Genomic DNA, 24,150 nt, shown 5'->3' on the forward strand with positions numbered 1-24,150 from the left:
TTTCCCCCGGGCCCCCGCAGCGGTGCTGGGAGCCGGCTCAGGGCGGATGCTCAGGTGCTGCCGTCCGGTGTGGACTTCTCACGGCACGCAGACAGACGAGCTGGCGAGCGCCGAGGAGGAGCCGGACCCGCTGCTGCCATATGTCGCTCGGGGGGAACCCCCCCTACCACCACCCTTCATGTTTTCTCCTCTTCCCTTTGGGGTAACCCCAACCTTCTCCTTCTCGCAGAGCGGCTCCGGGCAGCGCAGCCAAGGCAGCTCCATCCCCCAGAAATCCCAGGCCAACAAATCCGCCTACAACAGCTACAGCTGGGGCACCAACTGAGCCCCCCGCGCCCGCCGCCCGTGCCCCGACACCAACCCCACTGGCCCCCAACTCTGGAGGAGCCCGCGCGGCGCAGCTCGGAGCAGGACGTGGCGGCCGTCAGCTCCGCCACCTTCTCCCCCTTTGTCTGTAATATAGAATTTGTATTTTTTTTTTCTTCTTCTTTTTCCTTTTTTTTTTTGGTTTTTTTTGGTTTTTTTTGGTTTTGTTTCGTTTTTTCTCTCTCTCCTTCTCTCTCTCTCTCTCTCTCTCTGCATTCGGAACCGGGTGCCGGAGGGGCCTTGGCTGGTTTTGACTCCTTCCTCCCCTCTCCCCCTCACCTCTCCTGCCTCTGAAGGAGTGGAAGCCGCGGGGTGCCTACGGCGAACCCCCTTATTATTAGGAATACGAGCAGTAATTGATATGAACAGCATTGTAAGATGAATTAGTTGAAGTGTTTTTTTGTACCGTGTTCTAAATTTAATGGATAAATGTGTCTTGTATATAAAAACCAAAACCCCGCGCCGTCCTCTCATTTCCCGCTGCCGAGGGCTCCCTGGTTTCCGTTCTCCCTATTTTTCATCCTCCTCCCCTTCCCCCCTGCACGCTGTAATTATCTCCTGCTTTTGGGGTGTTTTGGGGGGATTTTTGGTCTTTTTTGCAGTCCCCATCTTGTATTTTTGGGTTCAATCCGGTCCCCGGGCGGGATTTACTAAAGAAAATAAAGATCACAACGTGCTGTCTGGATTTTTTAATACCTTCTCAGCCTCCTGCCGTATTTTTGGCTCCGGGAAAGGGTTGGGGGGGCAAAAGGGGGGGGCAGGGCTTCCCTCCCCCCCCCCCCTCCCCCAGCTTTTCCCCACTGCTTTTGCGGATTTATCCTCTTCTGAGGGACAGCGTCGCCCTTCTTTTCCCCTGTACAGGCCCTGTCCCTTCCTGTCCCCCCACCCTGGCCAAGGTGTGGGGGTGCTTCCCCCCACCATGAAGGATCCCCGGGGGGGGGGGGGGGGGGGGGGGGGGAACAGGACCCCAACAGTGGGTGCTGAACCCCCCCTGTGCACTCATTGTGGTCATGGATGGGGCCAAGGGAGGGGAATGGGACCCCTCGAGTTGGTACGGGGGGGTCCCAGCACAGGGGGGGTCACCAGCACGGGGGGGGGGGGTCCTCAGCACAGGTTGGGGGGGTGAACCCCCCCCTGTGCACCCATTGTGCTCGTGAATGGGGCCAAGGGAGGGGAATGGGACCCCAGGAGTTGGTACGGAGGGGTCCCAGCATAGAGGTGGGGGGGGGGGTCCTCAGCACAGGCTGGGGGGGTGAACCCCCCCCTGCGCACCCATTGTGCTCGTGGATGGGGCCAAGGGAGGGGAATGGGACCCCTGGAGTTGGTACGGGGGGGTCCCAGCACAGGAGGGGTCCTCAGCACAGGTTGGGGGGGGTGAACAGGACCCCAACAGTGGGTGCTGAGCCCCCCCCGTGCACCCATTGTGCTCGTGAATGGGGCCGAGGGAGGGGAATGGGAGCCCGGGAGTTGGTACGGAGGGGTCCCAGCATAGGGGTGGGGGGGGGGTCCCAGCACGGGGGGGGTCCCAAGCACAGGTTGGGGGGTCCCGAGCACGGGGGGCGTCCCAGAAGGGGGTGCGGTCCCCAGCACTGGGGGAGGGTCCCAGAATTGGGGGGTCCCCAGCACAGGGGGGAGGTCCCCAGTGGTGGGTGCTGAGCCCCCATCGCGCCCCTGCAATGGCCGGGGGGGCTCTGGGGGCTGCGATCGCCACGGTGAGGCCACGGCTCACCGGGATTGGGGGGGGGGGGTATTTGCGACACCCGTGTTTTGCGGCCGCGGCGCTTTACGGCCGCGCGGCGGAAGCGGCGGAGGCTCCATGAGCTTTTACGACGCTTTTCGAGGCTTCTTCGGCTTCCCGGGGCGCGGTGGGAACCGGTACCGGACACCCCGCTGCCCTTGGACCGGTTTTTCCCCGTCATCCCAGTTCCCTCCCCCCCCAATCCCAGTCTTCCCCCCCCCAATCCCAGTTCCCCCCCCTCCCCAATCCCGTTCCCCCCCCAATCCCAGTACCCCCCCAATCCCAGTTCCCTCCCCTCCCCAATCCCAGTTCCCCCCCCCAATCCCAGTTCCCCCCCCAATTCCAGTTCCCCCCCCTCATCCCAGTTTCCCCCCCCAATCCCAGTTCCCCCGACCCCGTTTCCACCCCCGTCCCACTTCCCCCACCCCTCGCTCTCCCCTTCCCCATCCCGTACTCCCTCCGCTTTATCCCGGTTCCCCTTTTATCCCTTTCCCCCGTCCTGAACCGGTCCCCCCTCCCCCATTTATCCCGGTTCCAACCCCTCTATCCCCGTTCCACACCTTCCCAGTTCCACAGCCCCCCCGGTCTCCCCCTTCCTCATCCTGTTCCTCCCCCCCCCGATTTAGCCCGGTTCCCCCTTTATCGCTGTTTCCCCCGTCCTGAACCCGTCCCCTCCCGATTTATTCCGGTTCCAACCCCTCTATCCCCCTTCCACACCTTCCCGGTTCCACGACCCCCTCCGGTCTCCCCTTTCCCCCCCTTCCCCATGCCGGTCCCCCTGATTTATCCTGATTTCTCCATCCCAGTTCCCCCCACTTTCCCCTTATTTCCCCCCCTTTTCCCCCTATTTCCCTCCCTGGAAAGGGGCCCCATCCCAGTTCCCCCCATCCTGTCCTGGTTCCCCCCCTTTTCCCCTATTTCCCCCCCTTTTCCCCCTATTTCTCTCCCTGGAAAGGGGCCACATCCCATTTTCCCCCATCCTGTCCTGGTTCCCCCTGTTTCCCCCCACTGGAAAGGGGCCCCATCCCAGTTTCCCCATCCTGTCCCAGTTCCCCCCTTTTCCCTCTATTTCCCCCCCTGGAAAGGGGCCCCATCCCAGTTCCCCCCCTTTTCCCCCTATTTCCCCCGCTTTTCCCCCTATTTCCCCCCCTTTTCCCCCATTTCCCCCCCTTTTCCCCCAATTTCCCCCCCCTTTTTCCCCTATTACCCCCCTTTTTTCCCTATTCCCCCCCTTTTCCCCCTATTTCACCCCCTTTTTGCCCTATTTCCCCCCCTTTTCCCCCATTTCCCCCCACTAGAAAGGGGCCCCATCCCAGTTCCCCCCATCCTGTCCCAGTTCCCCCCCTTTTCTCCCTAGTTCCCCCCCTTTTCCCCTTAGTTTCCCCCCTTTTCCCCCTATTTCCCCCCCTTTTTCCTCTATTTCCCCCCCGGAAAGGGGCCCCATCCCACTTCCCCCCCGCCCCAATCCCTGCGGCTGCTCCAGATCTCAGCGACGCTTTCACACAGGCCCCGGGATCCGCTTTTTGGCTCCGCAGCGTGGGATGAGGATGAGGACGAGGATGAAGATGGCGTCGCCTCAGGCCTCTCTGAACCTCCGCAAGATTTTCTCTTCAGCTTCGGCTTCAGCCCCAGCTTCGGCTTCAGCCGTGGTGGCTCCCGCGGCGCCTTCGAGGAGCTGTTCCGGGACATGGGCGAACTCCTGGGTGCCCTCGGGGGGGCCTGGCCTGCGCTCCCGCCACCCTTGGGTGCGGATGGGGAGGAGCTGGTCTATGGGGGGGCCGGAGTGGGGCGCCCCAACCTGACCCCCACCTTCTGTTTGTCCTCCAGAGCCCCCCCAGCCAAGCCCCCAGCGGCCGCTCCGGGATTCCATGTTGAAGCAGCCGGATGATCCCGCTCCCAGCGCATCCCCGGGAGGCAGCGAGAGCTGCGTGGAGCCAGCGTGGCGCTGGAGCCCCTTCCTGGGGGTGGGTGCGGGAATGGGGGGACGTGAGCACTGCTGCAGTGGCTGTCGATGCTGCGTCATTCTTGTCTGCCCCACGTCACGCTTGCCTGCCCCGCATCATGCATCCCGGTCCCGTGTCCCCCATTCCTGCCCCCTGGTACCCTTCCCGGCCCAGCGTCGCTCTTCCCTGCCCCGCATCAGCCTTCCCGGTCCCGCGTTGCTCTTCCCTGCCCCACATCAGCCTTCCCTGCCCCGCGTCGCCCTTCCCTGCCCCGCGTCGCCCTTCCCGGCCCCGCGTCGCCCTTCCCGGCCCCGCGTCGCCCTTCCCTGCCCCGCGTCGCCCTTCCCTGCCCCGCGTCGCCCTTCCCTGCCCCGCGTCGCCCTTCCCTGCCCCGCGTCACCCTTCCATGCCCAGACCTCCTGTCCTTGCTCCACACCACGTTTCCCACCCCATCACCAACTCCCGGCTTTGCCTTGCAGCTGGAAGATGCTCCTCCAGCTCCTGCCCTCAAGGAGGACCAAGGTGGGTGCTGGGCATGGGGCAGGGGTCTCTGCCAGCCCCTTGGAGCACATTCCCACCCCGCTGTCTCCCTCTGACGTCTCCCCACAGACCTGGACTCCCAGGTCTCCTCCGCGGGGCTGGGCACCATCCTGAGGCCGGGCGAACCCGAGTCCCGCTCTTACTTCCAGAGCATCTCCGTCACCAAAGTGACTCTTCCTGATGGGGTGAGTGGCCCCTGATGGAGTGTCAGTGGCCCACGGGCAACCTGGGAATGCTGTTCCCAGCGCCTGGAGCAGAGCCTGGGGTGGTGGCATCTCTTGGGGTTCCACAGGCGGTGGAGGAGCGCCGGACCGTGCAGGACAGCCAGGGCCGCCGGGAGACAACAGTGACGCGCCGGAGAGGTGACCAGGCTTTCATCACCACCACCAAGGAGGATGGGAAGGGCAAGGACTACCGGGAGGAGGTGGTCAACATGGATGACAGTGAGTGGAGCGCTGGGAGGGCGTGGGGAGCAGGATGGGGCTCCTCTGAGCAAGCTCTTCTGCTCTCCTAGGGGAGTTGGCGCAGTTTACGGATGCGTGGCCACGGCAAGACAAGCTCTGCACTCCCAACTTGAGTGATCCCTCGTCTGTGCTGGGCAGCTTCTTCCGCCGCTGGTTCTCCAGCTGGTAGCTGCACTGGGCTGAGCACCCGGTGCGTGTGATGGGTGTGGGGACCCCAGGGTTTCTTGGGATACCGGGGTACTGCCGGTCCTTCCGGAGCAGGTGGTGGGCAGCAGCATCTTCTCACCGCCCACTTTTGTTGCAGATGGCTCCGATCCTGCTGGGAGCTGGCGCCTGAGCCTTTTGGGATGCAGGGATGCTGCGGGGACACTCATGGGGCTGCGCAGGGGGGTGTGTACAGAGCAATAAAGTCTATTTGTGCTAACGGCAACTTGTTGAGCTCCTTCAGGCTGGAACCTTCGCGATTCGGAGGCCGTGAGCCGGGGCTGTGCTCTGTGGGTTCCAGCAGCCGCCAGGCTCCCCCACCCTGGTCCCGTGCCCACCTCCCTCTCCATTTTCCCTGCCCACTGCTGCGCCAACACCTCCCCTGCGCCGTTCTTGAGGGCCTGGGAGCCTTTCCAAGGCCTCTTTATTAGCGCTGCCCGTGATGTGGGTTAACTTATTTTGGGTTATAGGGTTTGATTCCACAAAACACCTGCAGTTGCGGCTTGGGCAGGGATCCGGCAGGGAACACGGGGAGCTCCCCGCAGGGAAACGCACGCTCACCTTGAGAGGGGTCTCGGTTCCCCGTGGCCTCTCCACGATCCTGGGGGGCTCCTACCAGGTCTGCTCCAACCAGGAGATGCCACCATCATGTGGTGCCACTGTCCTCAGCCCCACGTGGGACTCTGGTCCCTGCCAGGCGTCTCCCTGTCGTGTGGCCTTGATTGGATTAAAGTCTGTGTGTTATCACCCACCCCGGCTCCCGGGTTCATAAAGTCACACTGCGTAAGAGCTGACAACGCCGGCGGCTGCCTCTGCTGCCCATTCCTGTCCGGCACCATGGCCACTAATTCCATCTTAAAGAAGACTCGGGCTCTGCTCCGCATCCGGAACCAACTGGCGCGGGAATGCCTGGCCGAGCTGCTTGCCGTCTTCGTGCTCATCGTAAGCAGGGCCGGGGCTGAGCCGTGAAGGGTTCTGGGGGTCCACTGTCCATCCTTCGCTGGGGTTGGAGGGTTTGGGGGTTTGGTCTCCTTCTTGGATGCTGTCCCTGTGCGTCCACCTTGGCAGCACCTCCAGTGCGGTAAGGATACGGGCGCTGGGTGCCGCGTGCCTTGATGCCTCCTGCCCACTGCAGGCAAAGGTTGCTGCCGCGCAGCCACACTGGGGCCGTAGCCTGCGTCGGGCTGGCGTCGCCATAGCCACGCCAGCGGCAGCCGTTCCCTGCCAGCTCCACGGGTTAATTAATTACTGGTAATTTATTCACCCTGCTGTCAAAACCAGGGTGGAGCCGTGTCCATCTCCTCCAGCTGATGCCACCAGCAGCTGCACGGCTGTGGTGGAGCCACGTTTATCTCCACCTGATCCCACCAGGGGCTTCAGTGCAACCATGTCCATCTCCTCCAGCTGATCCCACCAGCAGCTGTGGTGGAGTCATGTCCATCCCCTCCAGCTGATCCCACCAGCAGCTGTGGTGGAGCCATGTCCATCCCCTCCAGCTGATCCCACCAGCAGCTATAGTGGAGCCATGTCCATCTCCTCCAGCTGATCCCACCAGCAGCTATAGTGGAGCCATGTCCATCTCCTCCAGCTGATCCCACCAGCAGCTATAGTGGAGCCATGTCCATTCCCTCCAGCTGATTCTACCGCTGGCTGTTGGAGCGGACTCAGCATGGGGCCATGGTGGAACCATGTCCTTCTCCTCCAGCTGATCACACTGGGCGGCTCGGCACAGATGCTCACCAGCTCCGGAACAAAGGGGAACATCCTCACTGCCAACCTGGCAGGTGCCTTGGCCGTCATGGTGGCCATCTACACAGCAGGAGGGGTCTCCGGTGAGGCCGAATAGAGGCTCCAAACACCCACCATCCTCCAGCTCTCCATCCTTGAGGACCTTCCACTCCCAGCCCTCTCCCTGCTCCATTGCAGGAGCCCACCTCAACCCGGCGTTCTCCCTTGCCATGTGCCTGGTGGAGCAGTTGCCCTGGTGGAAGTTCCCCATCTTTGTGACTGTGCAGACCTTGGCAGCTTTCATCTCCGCCGGAGCTGTCTATGCCCTTTACTCCGGTATGGATAAGCGTACTTTGGGTGGCAGAGTCCATCTGCGAGCCCAGACAACACAGCCGCGTTGGCCAGGCTCGTTAGATGGGCTCTGCCACTGCTCCACAGATGCCATCCAGCACTACAGCAACGGGACCCTCACCGTATCCGGCCCCCGAGAAACCGCATCCATCTTTGCCACCTACCCTGCTGACTACCTTTCCATCTCCAACGGCTTCTTGGACCAGGTTGGGGCTGGGGTTGGCTCACCCTACACCCACCGGTGCGGTGCTGGTCACCGCGGAGCTGAGCGGCTGTGTTGACTACACAGGTTATGGGCACGGCGGTGTTGATCCTGGGGATCCAGGCCATCGTGGATACGCAGAATAAGGGCATTCCCAAGGGGCTGGAACCGGTGGCTGTGGCTCTTCTGGTCTTCTCCATTGAAGTTTCCATGGGCTCCAACTGTGGTTGCCCCATGAATCCAGCACGGGATTTTGGGCCCCGGCTCTTCACCTACGTGGGCGGATGGGGAGCTGAGGTGTTCAGGTGGGTAAAGAAAGGGTGTGAGGGTTGGGGGGGGGGACAACATTAACCCCCACCCACTGTGCCCTGTCCCCAGCAGGGGCAATGGGTGGTGGTGGGTACCAGTGGTGGCCCCGCTGGTGGGAGCCACGCTTGGCTCGGTCCTCTACCAGCTCCTCGTGGCTTTCCACCACCCTGAGGAGGAGGACAAGCCCCCGGACACGCACAACGCTCTGGTCCTCGTCAGCTCTGCCATCCCACCAGACATCACGGGGTCACCCATGGAGAAAGACGCCAAGAGGGTTCTGGCCCAGAAGATGTGACACCAGAGACCCCCAGCCACCACAGTCACTTCCAGCACATTGAGTTGGGGGGCAGAGCCCGCTCCGCGTTCCCTATTGCTCAATTAAACCAGCCCTGAGGTCCTGGAGCAGCTGTGTCTGCAGACGGGGGTGCAGCAGCTCCTGGGAGGGGGACCCTGGGCAGTGTGAGCTACCCCTTTGGGACCCCTGGGGCTCTTCCTGGGACCCCCCCCCAGAACCACCCTGGTCCCCAGACACTCCTGGGAGTGTCATTGCAACACCCACAGATAACCCCGAGACCCTCAGGTCTAACCCTGGGGCCACCCCTCCGGGATCTTGAATCCCACATCTTGAATCCTGGGTTCAGTTTTGGGTCATCCACTCCAAGAAAGACCTTGAGGGGCTGGAGCACATCTGGAGATGGGAACGGAGCTGGGAAGGGGCTGGAAAACAGGGGTTGTGGGACCAGCTGGGGGTGTTTAGTGTGGAGAAGAGGAGGCTGAGGGTAAACCTCATGGCTCTGTGCAGCTTCTGGGAAGGAGGTTGGAGTGAGGCGGGTGCTGAGCTCTGCTCCCAAGGAACAAGTGATGGGACGAGAGGAAAAATCCTCACATTGCACCAGAGGAGGCTGAGATTGGATAATGGGAAAGGTTCCTTCACTGAAAGGCCTCTCGGGCTCTGGCAGAGGCCGCACAGGGCAATGGTGGAGCCCCATCCACCACTAGAGGGCTCTAAAAGCGGTCTGGATGAGGTGCTCAGAGATGGGGCAGTGGTGCACACGGGCATTTGGACTCCATCATCTCAAAGCTCCTTCCCAATCCAAACCCTTCCAGGATGATTCCATCCTCCACCACAGGCCCGACGCGCGGCCTTCCCCCCCCCCGCGGGGTCACCGGGCGGAGCTCTGCGGGCGGTCGGGAACACCCAGAGGACAGTGGGGAGGGAAAGGGGAGCAAACCCCGCCCCCTTACTTCCGGTTTCCCCTGTCCCGCCCTCCCCATCACTTCCGCCGCGGCCATGGGGCGCTGAAACGGCGGCAGCGGCCCCGGTCCCGGCCGCCCTCCCCCCTCCCCCTGGTCCCGATCCTGGTCCCGGTCCCCCATCCCTTCCCCCCCCGGCAGCCCCTCCTCATGGGCGGCGGAGCCGCGGGACATGGAGCGCTGCGCCCCGCGCCCGTCGGCAGGTGAGCGGCCACGGGGGGGGCTCAGTATAGGCCCCGGTAGAACCGGGGGATCCCGATATGGGAGCCGGTGGACCCGTCACAGGTTCCTGTAGCCCCGGTGGGTCCCGGTATGGGAGCAGTGGCCCCGTCGCGGGTCCCGGTAGCCCCGGTGGGTCCCGGTATGGGCCCCGGTGGGTCCCAGTATGGGAGTGGTGGCCTCATCACAGGTCCCGGTAGAACCGGTGGGTCCTGGTGTGGGCTCCGGTGGCCCCGTCACAGGTTCCTGTAGCCCTGGTGGGTCCCGGTATGGGAGCAGTGGCCCCGTCGCGGGTCCCGGTAGCCCCGGTGGGTCCCGGTATGGACCCCGGTGGGTCCCAGTATGGGAGTGGTGGCCTCATCACAGGTCCCGGTAGAACCGGTGGGTCCTGGTATGGGCTCCGGTGGCCCCGTCACAGGTCTCCGTAGCCCCAGTGGGTCCCGGTATGGGAGCAGTGGCCCCGTCGCGGGTCCCGGTGGCCCCGTCGCGGGTCCCGGTAGCCCCGGTGGGTCCCGGTATGGACCCCGGTGGGTCCCAGTATGGGAGTGGTGGCCTCATCACAGGTCCCGGTAGAACCGGTGGGTCCTGGTATGGGCTCCGGTGGCCCCGTCACAGGTCTCCGTAGCCCCAGTGGGTCCCGGTATGGGAGCAGTGGCCCCATCACGGGTCCCGGTAGTGCTGTAACGGGTCCCAGCAGCCCTGGTGGGTCCCGGTATGGGAGAGGTGGCCCCATCACAGGTCCCGGTAGAATCAGTGGGTCCCAGTATAGGAGCCAGTGGCCCCGTCACGGGTCCCGGTAGCCCTGGTAGGTCCCTGTATGGGCCCCGTTGGCCCCGTCACGGGTCTCGGTAGCCCTGGTGGGTCCCGGTATGGGAGCCGGTGGCCCTGTCACAGGTCCTGGTAGAATCAGTGGGTCCCAGTATAGGAGCCAGTGGCCCCATCATGGGTCCCAGTAGTGCTGTAACGGGTCCCAGCAGCCCTGGTCGGTCCCGGTATAGGAGCCAGTGGCCCCATCTTGGGTCCTAGTAGCCCCAGTGGGTCCCTGTATGGGTGCTGGTGGCCCTGTCACAGGTCCCAGTAGCCCCGGTGGATCCCAGTATGAGAGCTGGTAGCCCCATTATGAGCCCCGGTAGCATCAATAACCCTGGTACTGGCCCCATTGTGGCCCCTGGGGGCCCCGGTAACCTTGCTACGAGCCTCGGTAGAGGCCCTGAGAGGCCCCGGTGAGACCGGCAAGGCTGGGGGTTACTGGGGGGTGCAAGGTTCAAAGGGTCTGGAGGTGCAGAGGGGGGTCTGGATTCCAAAGAAGGGTCTGAGGGTGTTGAGTGGATATGTCAGTGTGTACTGGGGGGTTCTGAGGGTTCGGGGGCTCTTGGGGGCACACGGGGGCTCTGGGGATTCAGGGGGGCTCTGAGGGCGCAGTGGGGGGCCCTGAAAGGCGCTGTGTTGCAGAGGAGGAGCGGCGGGTGCGAGCCAACGCGCGGGACTACAACGAGAAGTTCCAGTATGCGGTGAGTTGTGGGGGGGCCAAGCCCTGGCCCGTGGGTGGGGTTGGGGGGACTGCAGCCACCCCTGCTCAGGGAATCACGGCTGGATGGCAAAAAATAGGTATTTAGCCTTGAGAAAGTTGTGCTGAGGAGCCGTTAGCGGCGATGGCGGGGGATGCAGCCCCCCCCAAGCTCTGCCTGGTGCCCCCGTGGAACCCCAGCACCTTGGCTCCTCAGCCCATGCTGGAGAGTTGAAATCCTGGAAGGGTTTGATTGGAAAGGAGCTTTGAGATCGAGTCCAGCTGTCCTTGTCCATTACTGAACCATCTCTGAGCACCTCATCTACACGGCTTTTGAACCCCACCAGCGATGGGGACCCCACCACTGCCCTGCGCAGCCTCTCCCAGTGCCTGAGAGCCCTTTCAGTGAAGGAGTCTTTCCCAATATCCAATCTCAGCCTCTGGCTCAACGTGAGGATTTTTCCTTTTGTCCCATCACTTGTTCCTTGGGAGCAGAGCTCAGCACCCACCTCACTCCAATCTCCTTCCCAGAAGCTGCACAGAGCCATGAGGTTTCCCCTCAGTCTCCTCTTCTCCACACTAAACACCCCCAGATGGTCCCACAACCCCTGTTCTCCAGCCCCTTCCCAGCTCTGTTCCCATCTCCAGATGCGCTCCAGCCCCTCAAGGTCTTTCTTGGAGAGAGGGACCCAAAACTGAACCCAGGATTCAAGTTGTGGCCTCACCAGTGCCACATCCAGAAGGACAATCCTATCCCTGCTCCTGCTGGCCACCCCATGGCTGAGCCAAGCCAGGATGCTGGTGGCCTTCTTGGCCACCTGGGCTACTACAGGCTCATGTTTGGCCACTGTTGACCAGCACCTCCAGGGCCATTTCCGCTGGGCAGTTTTCCAGCCGCTCTTCCCCGAGCCTGGATGGTTGTGTGGGGTTGTTGTGACCCAAGGGCAGGACCCAGCACTGAGCGGTGTTGAACCTCATCCCGTTGGCTTTGGCCATGGATCCAGCTGTTGTTCCCAGCAAGGCAGTTTTTCCTGCCTTCATGGGGGACCGGGGTGTCTGTGTTGGGGTGACCCTTGGGGGGAGGCTGGATGCTGCCACCCGGATGCTCTGGGTGGAGCCACCAGAGGAAGCTTTGTCCCTGGGTACCTTTTGGCAACTGAGATGGAGGAATTGGTTTCTCAAGGAAGCTGACGTGGAGTTAGAGCAGGAGTGGGAGCTGGGAAAGCTCCTGAATTAGCGGTTGCAGCGATGCTGGGGGGTCCTGTGGCCTTGGTGACTCCCCAAACCCCCTTCTTGCCCTTTCTGTCCCCAGAGCAACTGCATCAAGACCTCCAAGTACAACATTGTCACCTTCCTGCCTGTCAACCTCTTCGAGCAGTTCCAGGAAGTGGCCAACACCTACTTCCTTTTCCTCCTCATCCTGCAGGTGAGCGCTGTGCGGTTTGGGGAGGTGGATGGGACCCCCTGCTGTGCTCCCCTTCCCTCGGTGGGCAGCCAGGAGGGCTCAGGGCACATCCTGCCCCTGGGAAGCATCAGGTTTGGCACATGGAGTGGGGGCCTGGGGCTGTCCTGTACCCTGGTGACTCCCATTCCCTGTTCCCAGCTGATCCCGCAGATCTCCTCGCTCTCCTGGTTCACCACCATCGTGCCTTTGGTTCTAGTCTTAACCATCACAGCCGTCAAAGATGCCACCGACGACTATGTGAGTGATCCGGGCTGGGAACAGGGTTTTTGGAGCTGAGAACAGAGTTTTTGGGCTGGGAATGGGAATGCGACCCTGCTCCAGGTGTGCAGTGCTTGGGGTTGGGGCATTTGCGAGGGGAGGGAGATGGGATCCTGTCCCCAGAGGAGGTGACACTGCTGTCTCGTCCCCTTCGCATCCAGTTCCGCCATAAAAGCGACAACCAGGTGAACAACCGACAGTCTCAGGTCCTGATCGGCGGAGTGTGAGTGTGGCGGGCAGTGGGGCAGTGCGCAGTGGGGCAGGGGCAGTGCGCTGTGGGGCAGGGGCAGAGTGAAGCGAGCAGTGGGACGTGGGGCAGAGGGCAGTGGGGCAGAGGCAGAGTGAAGCGAGCAGTGGGGTAGGGACAGTGCGCAGTGGGGCAGGGGCAGAGTGAAGCGAGCAGTGGGGTGTGGGGCAGAGGGGCAGGGGCAGAGTGAAGCGAGCAGTGGGGCAGAGGGCAGTGGGGCAGGGGCAGTGCGCAGTGGGGCAGGGGCAGAGTGAAGCGAGCAGTGGGGCAGTGGGGCAGGGGCAGTGCGCAGTGGGGCAGGGGGCAGTGGGGCAGGGGCAGTGCACAGTGGGGCACGGCGCAGAGGGCAGTGGGGTGTGGGGCAGAGGGCAGTGGGGCAGGGGCAAAGCAGTCCTGCCAGTTCTTGCTTAACTCTACTCTGTGGTCCCTCTGCAGCCTCCGGCAGGAGCAGTGGATGAATGTCCGTGTTGGAGACATCATCAAGTTGGAGAACAACCAGTTTGTGGCGGTGAGTGCGGCTTTGAGCCGGACATGGTCCCAGCTGGGCAGCACACAGGGACAGCAGCTCGGTGTGGTGCTGCTCCCACTCTACTTTTGTGCCTTTCCATCGCCTCCCAGACTTCCCAGCCTGGCAGTTGCAATTCGGGACTTCCAGTATGGAAAGGCGCTCCAGGAAAGCTGGGGAAGAGGCTCTTGATCAGGAAGTTCACGGAGAGGATGAGGGGAATGGTTTTGAGCTGAAAGAGGGGAGATTGAGATGAGATCTTAGGAAGAAGGGTGGGGAGAAGGGCTCCCTGCTTGTGAGGGTGGGGAGCCCAGATCAACCAGAGCAGTGGTGGCTGCCCCATCCCTGGAGGGGTTCCAGGCCAGGTTGGATGGGGCTTGGAGCTCCTGAGCCAGTGGGAGGTGTCCGTGCCCATGGCAGGGGATGCGCATGGATGACCTTCATGGTCTCTTCCATCCCAAACCTTTCAACGATTTAGATCATAGCGTTTGAGCTCTGGGGATGCAGGAGGGCAGCGCACAGGGTCCCTGCTAAGGACATGCAGCTCTGGACACCGTTGTCCCGTGGTATCTGGGGGGGCCAGGAGCTTCCCTGGGGAAGATGTGGGTGCCCAGCATCTGTGCAACCCTTCCCATGTCTCTCCTGGCAGGCTGACCTCCTTCTCCTCTGCAGCAGCGAACCCCATGGGTTGTGCTACATCGAGACGGCGGAGCTGGACGGGTGGGTAATGCCTGCTCGTCTTGGGCACCCACAAACCCTTGGCGAGAGGCAGGAGGAGGAGCTGCTGGGCAGTGTCTGCCAAGGCCCTCCGTGCGAGGCTAAAATGCCTTGCCTGGTGCTTCTTTGCCCACAGAGAGACAAACATGAAGGTGCGCCAGGCCATCCCCGTCACCTCAGAGCTGGGGGACACCAGCAAACTGGCTCAGTTTGACGGTGAGTTCTGATGTTGGGTCATCTGCAATGGAGCAGATGGGCTTCCTCCTCCATCACCTTGCGTGGGTCTATCTTGGAGTGACCGGGCCTGTTTGACACGGTGGTGTGGTTGTGGGGTGTGGAGCGGATCTGGGCATAGTGCTGGGAGCACTGAGATGGAGCTGGCCCCGTGGAGAAGGTCCTTTACAGCTGAGACATCCCCTGTGCCCAGGTGAGGTGATCTGTGAACCCCCCAACAACAAGCTGGACAAGTTTGGTGGGACGCTCTACTGGAAGGACAACAAGTACCCCCTGAGCAACCAGAACATGCTGCTGCGGGGCTGCGTCCTGCGCAACACCGAGTGGTGCTTCGGCCTTGTCATCTTTGCAGGTGGGCTGGGAAGGCTGCCACCGCCACGGTGCCGTGTGGAAGGGAGAGACCCCCACTGATGCCCTTCCCTCTCTCCAGGGCCCGACACAAAACTAATGCAGAACAGTGGCCGGACCAAGTTCAAGCGGACAAGCATCGATCGGCTGATGAACACACTGGTGCTCTGGGTATGCAGAAGGCATTTTTGAGGGAAGGCTGACTCCGGATCGGTTGAGGCTCTGATGTCCCATCCTTTTCACAGATCTTTGGGTTCCTGGTGTGCATGGGGGTGATCTTGGCCATTGGCAACGCCATCTGGGAGCATGAGGTGGGCGTCTGCTTCCAGATCTACCTGCCGTGGGATGAGGGGGTGCACAGTGCCTTCTTCTCTGGCTTCCTCTCCTTCTGGTCCTACATCATCATCCTCAACACTGTGGTGCCCATCTCGCTCTACGTGAGGTAGGGCAGGAGCTGAGGGGCCGGGCTGGGTGAGGGGCGTTAGGGGTGGCCTGTGAGGAGGGCAGATGGGAGCAAAGACACACGGGCAGAGCCGTGGGCGTGGGGTGGATGTGCAGGCTGCTCTCTTTGCCGTGGGCCACATCTGCCCTCGGGGATACCCCAAAACCTGAGACCCTGTGGGTCCCTCGGGGTGCTCCCAGCTGTGTCTGTCTGGCTGCTTGCCTCTCCCTGCCCTGGCTGCATGCCGGTTATTTTGCTCTGCCCTCCTGCAGCTCCCAGGCTCCTGCACTGTCCCCTTCTCTCTCTCTTTTAATTTCTCTCTCTTTTCGTTCCCCAGCATGGGTTCTGTCACCCTTAGCCCCGAGGTAAGAACGTGTCGCCCCCACCCCTCCCGTTAGCTCATTGCTGTCTGCCCTGGGGACCGGGGAGGGAGTTTCGGGGTGCATAGGTGTGTGAGGTGCTCAGGTTGCCCCGCTGGCTGCCCCCTCGGTGCCAGCCCTGCGTCCCCAGGCCTGGCTTGGCACTGGCTGTTGGTAGGAGTGGGTGCGGGTCAGCCTTGTCCGCCAGCAAGCAGCGTTGGGGCCTCTTGGGGCTGGGGTGCCCCAGGGCACTTTGGGGGGTCTGGAGTGGCGTGTGTGTGTCTGGTGCTGGCTCAGCACAGCGTGCTGCCCGGCCCCGGTGACGCCTGACTGTCCCCTTCGCAGCGTGGAGGTGATCCGTCTCGGGCACAGCTATTTTATCAACTGGGACAAGAAGATGTACTGTGCCAAGCGCCGGACGCCAGCCGAGGCCCGGACCACCACCCTCAACGAGGAGCTGGGGCAGGTGGAGTACATCTTCTCTGACAAGACGGGCACCCTCACCCAAAACATCATGGTCTTCAGCAAGTGCTCCGTGAACGGGCACAGCTATGGTGAGTGCAGAGCACCGGCACCACTGCCTGTGGGGTCTGGGTGCACCCGCTCCCCTCCTGAGAGCCTTTGGGGCGCAGTGGGGGCTCAGCTGTGGTGTGGGGTGCACCCGCTCCCCTCCTGAGAGCCTTTGGGGCACAGTGGGGGCTCAGCAGTGGTGTGGGTGCCCCCAGTCCTCTCCTGAGAGCCTTTGGGGGATGAGGGGGCTCAGCTGTGATGTGGGGTGCATCCAGTCTCCTCTGGCAGAGCCTTTGGGGAACGAGGGGGCTCAGCAGTGGTGTGGGTGCACCCGCTCCCCTCCTGAGAGCCTTTGGGGCACAGTGGGGGCTCAGCAGTGGTGTGGGTGCACCCAGTCCCCTCCTGAGAGCCTTTGGGGCACAGTGGGGCTCAGCAGTGGTGTGGGTGCACCCAGTCCCCTCCTGAGAGCATTTGGGGCACAGTGGGGCTCAGCTGTGGTGTGGGTGCACCCAGTCCCCTCCTGAGAGCCTTCGGGGCACTCAGAGGTCAAAGGGGCTGGGCTGTGCTGTTGGTGGGGCTGCAGCGCTGCGTCCCTGTCCTGGTTTAACCCCACACTCCGGTTCACAGGTGACGTGCAGGATGTGCTGGGTCACAAGGCAGAGCTGGGTGAGGTAAGGGTGCCACAGGGCCAGTGCCTTGGCCGTGCAGTGTGCCACAACGGGGTAACCCTGTCCCTGCCCCTCCCAGAGGCCGGAGCCAGTTGACTTCTCCTTCAACCTCCTGGCGGATCCCCGGTTCCAGTTCTGGGACCCCAGCCTCCTGCAAGCCGTCAAACTGGGAGACCCCCACGTGCATGAGTTCTTCCGTCTGCTCTCGCTCTGCCACACCGTCATGTCCGAGGAGAAGAGTGAAGGTGGGTACGGAGGGCAGGATGTGGCCCTGCACGGCTCCGGGCACAGTGCTGGCGCTGACTCCGCTGTGCTGTCCCCAGGGGAGCTGTTTTACAAGGCTCAGTCCCCGGATGAAGGAGCGTTGGTCACAGCTGCCAGGAACTTCGGCTTTGTGTTCCGATCCCGCACTCCCAAGACCATCACGGTGCATGAGCTGGGTCGAGCCATCACCTACCAGCTGCTGGCCATCCTGGACTTCAACAACATCCGCAAGCGCATGTCTGTCATCGGTGAGGTCCTGGGCATGGCACAGGGATGGTGGGGCTTGTGGGGAACACGGTGGGGCTGGGAAGGTGCTGGTGGGGCTGGGAAGGGACCACAATTTGGGCCAGGAGGGCGGTGGTGGGGCTGGGAGGGGACCACGGTGGGGCTAAGTGAGGCAGCAGTGGGACTCAAGTGACCACGGTGAGGCCAGGAACGCGGCAATGGGGCTGGAAGGATGGTGGTGGAGTCAGGAGGGTGGCAGTGGGGCTGGGAATGGAACACGGTGGGACTGGGAGAGCAGTGTTTGGGCCAGGAGGGACTGTGGTGGGACTTGCCAGCTGCAGAGGCATCATGGGGTCATGGCTGGGGGCCGGAGCGGGAGCTGCTCCTGCATCCCTGCTCCAGGCAGCGCGTTCCCTGCTCCCTGCAGTCCGCAGCCCCGAGGGCAAGATCCGGCTGTACTGCAAAGGTGCTGACACCATCCTGCTGGAGCGCCTGCACCCTGTCAACCAGGACCTCAGCAACGTCACCAGCGACCACCTGAATGTGAGCAGGGCAGGAGGCTGCTGGGAGCACGCAGGCTGGCTCCCCAGGTCAGTCAGCGTCTGGGGACACCGTCGGGATCTACCTGTCCATCTGACTCTGTCCTCTGGCAGGAATACGCCGGCGAGGGACTGCGGACACTGGTGCTGGCCTACAAAGACCTGGAGGAGAGCTACTATGACGACTGGGCGGAGCGGCTGCGCCAAGCCAGCAGCGCCACCGAGGCACGCGAGGATCGCCTGTCTCGGCTCTACGATGAGGTGGAGCATGATATGATGGTAGGTGGGACTTGGGGGCACCAGAGGGCAGGAGGCATCTGGTGGGGGCAGTCTGTGCTGACCTCCCCTTCCTACCTGTTTGCGTCCCCCAGCTGCTTGGAGCCACGGCGATTGAGGACAAACTGCAACAGGGGGTCCCTGAAACTATTGCCATCCTGACGCTGGCCAACATCAAGATCTGGGTGTTGACGGGGGACAAACAGGGTGAGGCTTTGCTGGGGTGGTGGTCTAGGCCGGCTGGAGGGGAAGGATGTTCAGAGAACCATGGAATGGTTTGGGTTGGAAGCAATCTCAAAGCCCATCCAGTTCCACCCCTGCCACGGGCAGGGACACCTCCCACTGGCTCAGGGGCTCCAAGCCCCATCCAACCTGGCCTTGAACCCCTCCAGGGATGGGGCAGCCACCGCTGCTCTGGGCAACCTCTTCCAGGTTCTCCCCACCCTCACAGCAAAACATTTCTCCCTAAGATCTCATCTCAATCTCCCCTCTTTCAGCTCAAAACCATTCGTGTCATCCTATCCCTGCACTCCCGTCATTCTATCCCTGCACTCCCTGATCCAGAGCCCCTCCGCAGCTTTCCTGGAGCCCCTCTCCATACTTGAAGCTGCTCTAAGGTCTCTGTGGAGCCTTCTTCAGGCTGAACAACCCCAACTCTCTCAGCCTGGATTTGTGTGGGAGGTGCTCCAGCCCTCAGATCATCTCCGTGGCCTCCTCTGGATTCGCTCCAACAGCTCCATGAGCTGGATCCCACCTACCTGGAGGTTGGTGGGGCATATGTTCCTCCCTGAGCTGACCGTGGCTCAGCCCCTGCTTTCCCATCCCCAGAAACGGCTGTGAACATCGGCTACTCCTGCAAGATGCTGACGGATGACATGACGGAGGTGTTCGTGGTGACGGGCCACACCGTGCTGGAGGTGCGAGAAGAGCTCAGGTGAGGGTCGGGGGACAGTGCCCCTGTGGGGCAGAGCTGTGTGGAGGAACTGGGGGATGTGGGAAGTGCCCTGAATCCTTGGGGTATAGGAGCAACGCCCCAGGCTTGGGGAAGAGCGGCTGGAAAGCTGCCTGTTGGAAAAGGCCCTGCTGTGCTATTTGACAGTGGTTGAACATGAGCCAGCAGTGGCCCAGGTGGCCAAGAAGGCCACCAGCATCCTGGCTTGGATCAGCCACGGGGTAGCCAGTGAGAGCAGAGATGGGATCGTCCCCCTACACTCAGCGCTGGTGAGGCTGCACCTCGAAGCCTGGGTTCAGTTTTGGGCCCCTCACTCCAAGAAAGACCTTGAGGAGCTGAAGGGCATCTGGAGAAGGAAACAGAGCTGGAAAAGGGGCTGGAAAACAGGGGTTGTGGGAGCACCTGAGGGCCCTGGGGCTGTTTAGTCTGGAGAAGAGGAGGCTGAAGGGAGACCTCATCGCTCTGTGCAGCTCCCTGGAAGGAGGTTGGAGTGAGGTGGGTGCTGAGCTCTGCTCCCAAGTGACAGGATGAGGGAGAATGGCCTGAAGTTGTACCAGGAGAGAGTTAGATTGGATATGGGGAAAGATTCCTTTACTGAGAGAGTGGTGAAGCCCTGGCAGAGGCTGCCCCGGGGCAGTGGTGGAGTCTCCATCCCTGGAGCCGTTCAGAAACCCTGTGGCTGTGGCACTTCAGGACATGGTTTAGTTGGCACAGTGTGGTTGGGCTGATGATTGGACTGGATGAGCTTCAAAGTCATTTCCAACCTTAACGATTCCATGGTTCTATGAATCAGAAGCCTCCTGACCCTTCTCTTTGTCCTCAGGAAAGCCCGGGAGAAGATGATGGATGGGTCACGCTCCATGGGCAACGGCTTCTCCTACCAGGAAAAACTCTCCTCCTCCAAGCTCACCTCTGTCCTGGAAGCCATCGCGGGAGAATACGCCCTGGTCATCAACGGGCACAGCCTGGTAGGGGCCTGGGAGCACTGGGCTGGCCAGGGCACCGTGCCCACCTGTGGGCCACGCACCCCACTGTCCCCTCCTTGCAGGCCCACGCGCTGGAGGCCGACATGGAGGTGGAATTCCTGGAGACAGCGTGTGCCTGCAGGGCTGTTATCTGCTGCCGCGTCACACCCTTGCAGAAAGCCCAGGTGGTGGAGCTGGTGAAGAAGTACAAGAAAGCGGTGACCCTGGCCATCGGGGACGGCGCCAACGATGTCAGCATGATCAAGAGTAGGTCCTGGGACTGGGGAAGGAACAGGTCCGTGCCCTTGTCCAGTTCTGGGGCCCGTGGTAGCCTCTCTCCTTGCCCTCCGTGCCCCGCAGGAGTGCAGTCCCGCTGCAGGAGGCCACCCTCGGTCCCCTGGGCTCGTGGCAGAGCCCTTCTCACTCCACATCTCTTTCCTTCGCAGCTGCCCACATCGGTGTGGGCATCAGTGGGCAGGAGGGCATCCAGGCTGTGCTGGCCTCCGACTACTCCTTCTCCCAGTTCAAGTTCCTGCAGCGCCTGCTTCTGGTGCACGGGCGCTGGTCCTACCTACGGATGTGCAAGTTCCTCTGCTACTTCTTCTACAAGAACTTTGCCTTCACCATGGTCCATTTCTGGTTTGGCTTCTTCTGCGGCTTCTCAGCGCAGGTGCGTTGGTGGCTCGGGGAGGGTTTACCTGCAGAACCTCTCTGCCCGGGACACGCTGAGTTCCCTGCAGGACCTCATCCTGCGATCCTGCAGCTCTGGAGCGTGCGGTGGGTGTGAGGAACCCGTGTGGCCCTGGGCTGCCAGGCTGTGGCACCCAGGGGTGGTGGGGATGGAGGTGGCTCTCCTGCAGGCGCGGAGACATGGAGGCACTGGGGCTGGCGTCCCCCTGAGTGCTCCGTTCCGTGCAGACCGTGTACGACCAGTACTTCATCACGCTCTACAACATCGTCTACACTTCACTGCCTGTGCTCGCCATGGGTGTCTTCGACCAGGTATGGTGGGGGGCAATGACGGTGGTCCTTGGGTGCATGAGGAGCTGATCTACGCTGTGGGAGGGTGGGCCAGGCTCTCCCTGTCCCTTCATGGGTGGTGGCAGATGCCGCTCCATCTCCAGCCCGTTGGCGCTGGAGGGAGTTGCCCAAGAGTCCCCTGTGCCCTCAGGACGTGCCAGAGCAGCGGAGCATGGAGTACCCCAAGCTCTACGAGCCCGGGCAGTTGAACCTGCTCTTCAACAAGCGAGAGTTCTTCATCTGCATCGCCCAAGGCATCTATACCTCCGTCCTCATGTTCTTCATCCCTTACGGCGTCTTCGCTGATGCCACTCGTGACGACGGTGCCCAGCTGGCCGACTACCAATCCTTCGCTGTCACTGTCGCCACCTCCCTCGTCATCGTAGTCAGCGTGCAGGTAGGGAGGCAGCCACTTGGCTTTGTAGCATAAAGCTTTGGGTCCTATCCTGCCTCTGTGACCGTTCCTTGAGTCCTTCTTCTTTCTGCCTCCACCAGATCGGGCTGGACACGGGCTTCTGGACGGCTATCAACCACTTCTTCATCTGGGGCAGCCTGGCTGTCTACTTTGCCATCCTCTTTGCCATGCACAGCGATGGCCTCTTCCAGATGTTCCCCAACCAATTCCGTTTTGTGGGTGAGTCCAAGAGGGCCTGAGCGGTGCCCTTGGCCCTGGCAGAGTCCTGCCGTGGCTGAGCCCTGCCTGGTTTCATGTTTGCGCCCCCCAGGTAACGCGCAGAACACGTTGGCCCAGCCCACGGTCTGGCTGACTATCGCCCTCACCACTGTGGTTTGCATCATGCCCGTTGTGGCCTTTCGCTTCCTCAAGCTGGACCTGAAACCTGAACTCTCGGATACGGTGAGAGCGTGTGGCCACGGGGGTTGGATGTGGGGTCCCATCCCTTTGGGCGGGTCCTGCAGATCCCTCACCCTGTCCCCTGTCCTCATCCCCAGGTACGCTACACCCAGTTGGTTCGGAAGAAGCAGAAAACCCAACACCGGTGCATGCGACGTGTGGGACGCGTGGGCTCGCGCCGCTCCGGTTACGCCTTCTCCCACCAGGAAGGATTTGGGGAACTTATCATGTCCGGCAAGAACATGCGGCTCAGCTCTTTGGCACTTTCTAGCTTCGGTGCGCGTCCCAGCGCTGGCTGGATTGAGACCTTGCGCAAGAAGAAAGGCAGCGACAGCAGCACTGCCGGCAGCCCCAGCGCCGTAGCTGAGAAGATGCTCAAGGTGTGAGGCTGCAGGGGTTGGGGGGGGGGGGTCACATCCCTTCCCACACCGCCCTTTCCCCGCTGTACAATGGCCTCAACCCCCTTTTCTCGGGGTGGAGGGGTCCTGTGGGAGGACCAAGGGCTGTTTAGAGCCTGGTGCCACGCTTCCGAGGACGCTGGACTCTCGCAGTGCAACCAAAACTGGTCCTGGGGAGGGACGGACAAACAGACGCTGTCCCAGCAAACACTCCCCCCCCCAGACTGCTCTTTGGTCAGTATTTCCCTTCCCCAGAGCTCAAATCCCCCCCATCACACGCGAATGTATCACGCTAGAGCCCCGGGAGGGGGCTCAACCGTGGCCCCCCCCCTCACTCACGTGTCTTCTTTTGATAGAAAAAAAGCAAAAATCCACCAAAAACCGTCAAAACAAAAAAAAAAAGACAAAAAAAAAAAGGAAAAGAAAGAATCCCCCCCCCCCCAAGTTTACAGAGCGATGTTGGGTTGGGAGAGAGTGCAGGTGGGGTTGGGGGGGGGGGGGAAGCAGCATCCTGCCCCCCCCCCCCCCCTTCTTGTTTTTGGGTTGCAGCGGTTGGCGTTCCGCCTGGAAAAGGGGAAACGTTTTGGGCCGCTTCCTGCTTTGGACGGGAAGTTGGGGGTGGTTGGAGGCCGCTGTGATTCACTCCCACGCCAAGTTCTTGCACAACCTTCGGCCTCTGCTTCCTCCTCCTCCTCCTCCTCCTCAGCTCCCCCAGGACTGAACCCTCTCCCCGGGGAGGACGGGGTTCGGTTTTCAGGGCCGTCACTCCTTGATACCAAAGAGGAAAAAACCGTTCAGGATGGGCTCTGGCATCACCGGAGTCTCTTTTTTTGGGGGTGTTTGGGGGGTTCTTTTGCGTTGGGGGTGTGAGGATGAGGGTGGGGAGAGGAGGGGGAGTGTCTAATTTATTACGCGTTTCTATATTTGCGGGATTGTATCATTTTATGGGTCCACAGAGGGAAGAAAAGAAAAAACAACCCAAAACCAGCTTTTTTTTTATATATATATATATATAAAAATATTCTGAGAAACTTTTGGTGTGGCCTGAAATCCTGGGGGGGGGGGCACTGGGTGCTACTGGGGGTTGGTGACAGCTTGTCCCTGTCCCCCCCCCTCGCTTTTCCCGGCTGTTTGTCCCATCATTGTCTGTCTGTACCCCCCACCCCCCCAAATTAGTTCTGTTTTTCTTTCCCCACCTCTCCCGGTTCTGTTTTCTGCCCCCCCCCACGCTGTGCCCCCTGTTCCCTGGGAACCCCCCACGATGCCATCCCCCCTATTCTGACCCCCTGGGCCCCCACCCTTGATGCTGTCCCCCCAACTCTGTTCCCCCCCCAGACCCCCCCGTTGCCACCCCCCTCCCCATGCCCCCTGTTCCCCTGGACACCCCCCCCGATGCTGCCCCCCCACTCTGTGTCCCCGGACCCCCCCAATGCCAGCCCCCCGTGCTCCCTGTTCCCCTGGACACCCCACCCCCCCCCCCGATGCTGCCCCCCCCCACTCTGTGTCCCCGGACCCCCCCAATGCCAGCCCCCCAATGCTGCCCCCCCCACTCTGTGCCTCTTGTCCTCCCCCAGACCCCTCGAATGCCACCCACCCCCCGTCTCCCCCCTGGATGCCGTCTCCCCAACTCTGTCCCCCCGGACCCACCCCCGATGCCACCACCCCCCCCCATGCTGTCCCCCCACTCTGTGCCCCCAGTGTCCCCTCGGCCCCACCCAATGCCGCCCCCCTCACTCTGTGCCCCTTGTTCCCCCCCGGACCCCACTCTATGCCCCCAGACCCCCCCAATGCCACCCCCCCCCCCCCCCCGTGCCCCCTTGCCCCACCAATGCTGCCCCCCCACACTCTGTGTCCCCTGAGTCCCCTTGGCCCCCTCCGATGCTGCCCCCCCATTCTGTCCCCCCAGACCCCCCCGATGCCATCCCCCCCCCCCCGCCCCCTGTTCCCCCGGGAACCCCCCAATGCCGCCCCCCCCACTCTGTGACCCCTGTCCCCCCCGATGCCCCCTGTCCCCCCGATGCCCCCCCCCCACTCTGTGACCCCTGTCCCCCCCGATGCCCCCTGTCCCCCCGATGCCCCC

General features: G+C 62.2%; 4 protein-coding genes across 17 annotated transcripts in view; all 4 read left to right on the plus strand.

Annotated features, from left to right (window-relative positions):
• Positions 1-1,059, plus strand: part of UBAP2L (ubiquitin associated protein 2 like) — a 36,842-nt gene extending 35,783 nt beyond the window's left edge. For all 8 annotated transcript variants that reach the window (XM_054050848.1, XM_054050851.1, XM_054050850.1 and 5 more), the window contains one exon: positions 230-1,059. In XM_054050848.1, coding sequence (XP_053906823.1) covers positions 230-325 — 96 coding nt within the window. In that variant the 3' untranslated portion in view covers positions 326-1,059. The remainder of the gene's footprint in view (positions 1-229) is intronic.
• Positions 1,060-2,136: 1,077 nt separating this feature from the next.
• Positions 2,137-5,482, plus strand: HAX1 (HCLS1 associated protein X-1). The gene is made up of 8 exons (XM_054050926.1): positions 2,137-2,241; positions 3,611-3,849; positions 3,932-4,068; positions 4,527-4,569; positions 4,657-4,772; positions 4,880-5,030; positions 5,102-5,241; positions 5,356-5,482. The coding sequence occupies exons 1-7, from the start codon at positions 2,183-2,185 to the stop codon at positions 5,218-5,220; spliced, it is 864 nt and encodes a 287-aa protein (XP_053906901.1). The 5' UTR covers positions 2,137-2,182; the 3' UTR covers positions 5,221-5,241; positions 5,356-5,482.
• Positions 5,483-5,632: 150 nt separating this feature from the next.
• Positions 5,633-8,999, plus strand: AQP10 (aquaporin 10). 6 transcript variants are annotated; one of them, XM_054050916.1, is made up of 6 exons: positions 5,633-6,197; positions 6,890-7,087; positions 7,182-7,319; positions 7,422-7,540; positions 7,624-7,841; positions 7,915-8,999. In XM_054050916.1, exons 1-6 carry the CDS (start codon positions 6,161-6,163, stop codon positions 8,138-8,140), a joined length of 936 nt encoding a protein of 311 aa, XP_053906891.1. In that variant the 5' UTR covers positions 5,633-6,160; the 3' UTR covers positions 8,141-8,999. The 6 variants fall into 6 exon arrangements, with proteins under 6 accessions (XP_053906891.1, XP_009561631.2, XP_053906887.1 ...); XM_009563336.2 differs by having other exon boundaries at positions 6,961-7,087; XM_054050912.1 differs by having other exon boundaries at positions 6,961-7,087; positions 7,918-8,999.
• Positions 9,000-9,161: 162 nt separating this feature from the next.
• Positions 9,162-22,449, plus strand: ATP8B2 (ATPase phospholipid transporting 8B2). 2 transcript variants are annotated; one of them, XM_054050836.1, is made up of 27 exons: positions 9,163-9,302; positions 10,771-10,829; positions 12,138-12,251; positions 12,429-12,527; positions 12,710-12,771; positions 13,231-13,303; positions 13,950-14,020; positions 14,154-14,233; positions 14,445-14,603; positions 14,682-14,770; positions 14,845-15,041; positions 15,746-15,954; positions 16,538-16,581; positions 16,658-16,823; positions 16,902-17,090; positions 17,495-17,610; positions 17,721-17,885; positions 17,978-18,089; positions 18,711-18,816; positions 19,658-19,802; positions 19,883-20,066; positions 20,246-20,469; positions 20,718-20,801; positions 20,971-21,216; positions 21,315-21,453; positions 21,545-21,675; positions 21,771-22,449. In XM_054050836.1, the coding sequence occupies exons 1-27, from the start codon at positions 9,272-9,274 to the stop codon at positions 22,056-22,058; spliced, it is 3,582 nt and encodes a 1,193-aa protein (XP_053906811.1). In that variant the 5' UTR covers positions 9,163-9,271; the 3' UTR covers positions 22,059-22,449. The 2 variants fall into 2 exon arrangements, 1 of the variants encoding a protein (XP_053906811.1); XR_008447340.1 differs by lacking the exons at positions 21,545-21,675; positions 21,771-22,449 and having other exon boundaries at positions 9,162-9,302; positions 18,711-18,799.
• Positions 22,450-24,150: the final 1,701 nt, after the last annotated feature.

Source organism: Cuculus canorus, chromosome 28, assembly GCF_017976375.1.
Source record: "Cuculus canorus isolate bCucCan1 chromosome 28, bCucCan1.pri, whole genome shotgun sequence".
NCBI classification, from domain to species: Eukaryota; Metazoa; Chordata; class Aves; order Cuculiformes; family Cuculidae; genus Cuculus; species Cuculus canorus.

Excerpts from the sequence above, each read along its gene's own strand:
- HAX1 (XM_054050926.1), top strand. The coding sequence starts at position 2,183 with ATGAGCTTTTACGACGCTTTTCGAGGCTTCTTCGGCTTCCCGGGGCGC. Across the intron at positions 4,069-4,526 it reads GCTGGAGCCCCTTCCTGGGG|CTGGAAGATGCTCCTCCAGC; the intron begins GTGGGTGCGGGA and ends TTTGCCTTGCAG. Across the intron at positions 5,031-5,101 it reads GGTGGTCAACATGGATGACA|GGGAGTTGGCGCAGTTTACG; the intron begins GTGAGTGGAGCG and ends CTGCTCTCCTAG.
- AQP10 (XM_009563336.2), top strand. The coding sequence starts at position 5,904 with ATGTGGTGCCACTGTCCTCAGCCCCACGTGGGACTCTGGTCCCTGCCA. Across the intron at positions 6,198-6,960 it reads TTGCCGTCTTCGTGCTCATC|CTGATCACACTGGGCGGCTC; the intron begins GTAAGCAGGGCC and ends CTTCTCCTCCAG. Across the intron at positions 7,842-7,914 it reads TGGGGAGCTGAGGTGTTCAG|CAGGGGCAATGGGTGGTGGT; the intron begins GTGGGTAAAGAA and ends CCCTGTCCCCAG.
- ATP8B2 (XM_054050836.1), top strand. The coding sequence starts at position 9,272 with ATGGAGCGCTGCGCCCCGCGCCCGTCGGCAG. Across the intron at positions 13,304-13,949 it reads AGAACAACCAGTTTGTGGCG|GCTGACCTCCTTCTCCTCTG; the intron begins GTGAGTGCGGCT and ends CTCTCCTGGCAG. Across the intron at positions 21,454-21,544 it reads CAACCAATTCCGTTTTGTGG|GTAACGCGCAGAACACGTTG; the intron begins GTGAGTCCAAGA and ends TGCGCCCCCCAG.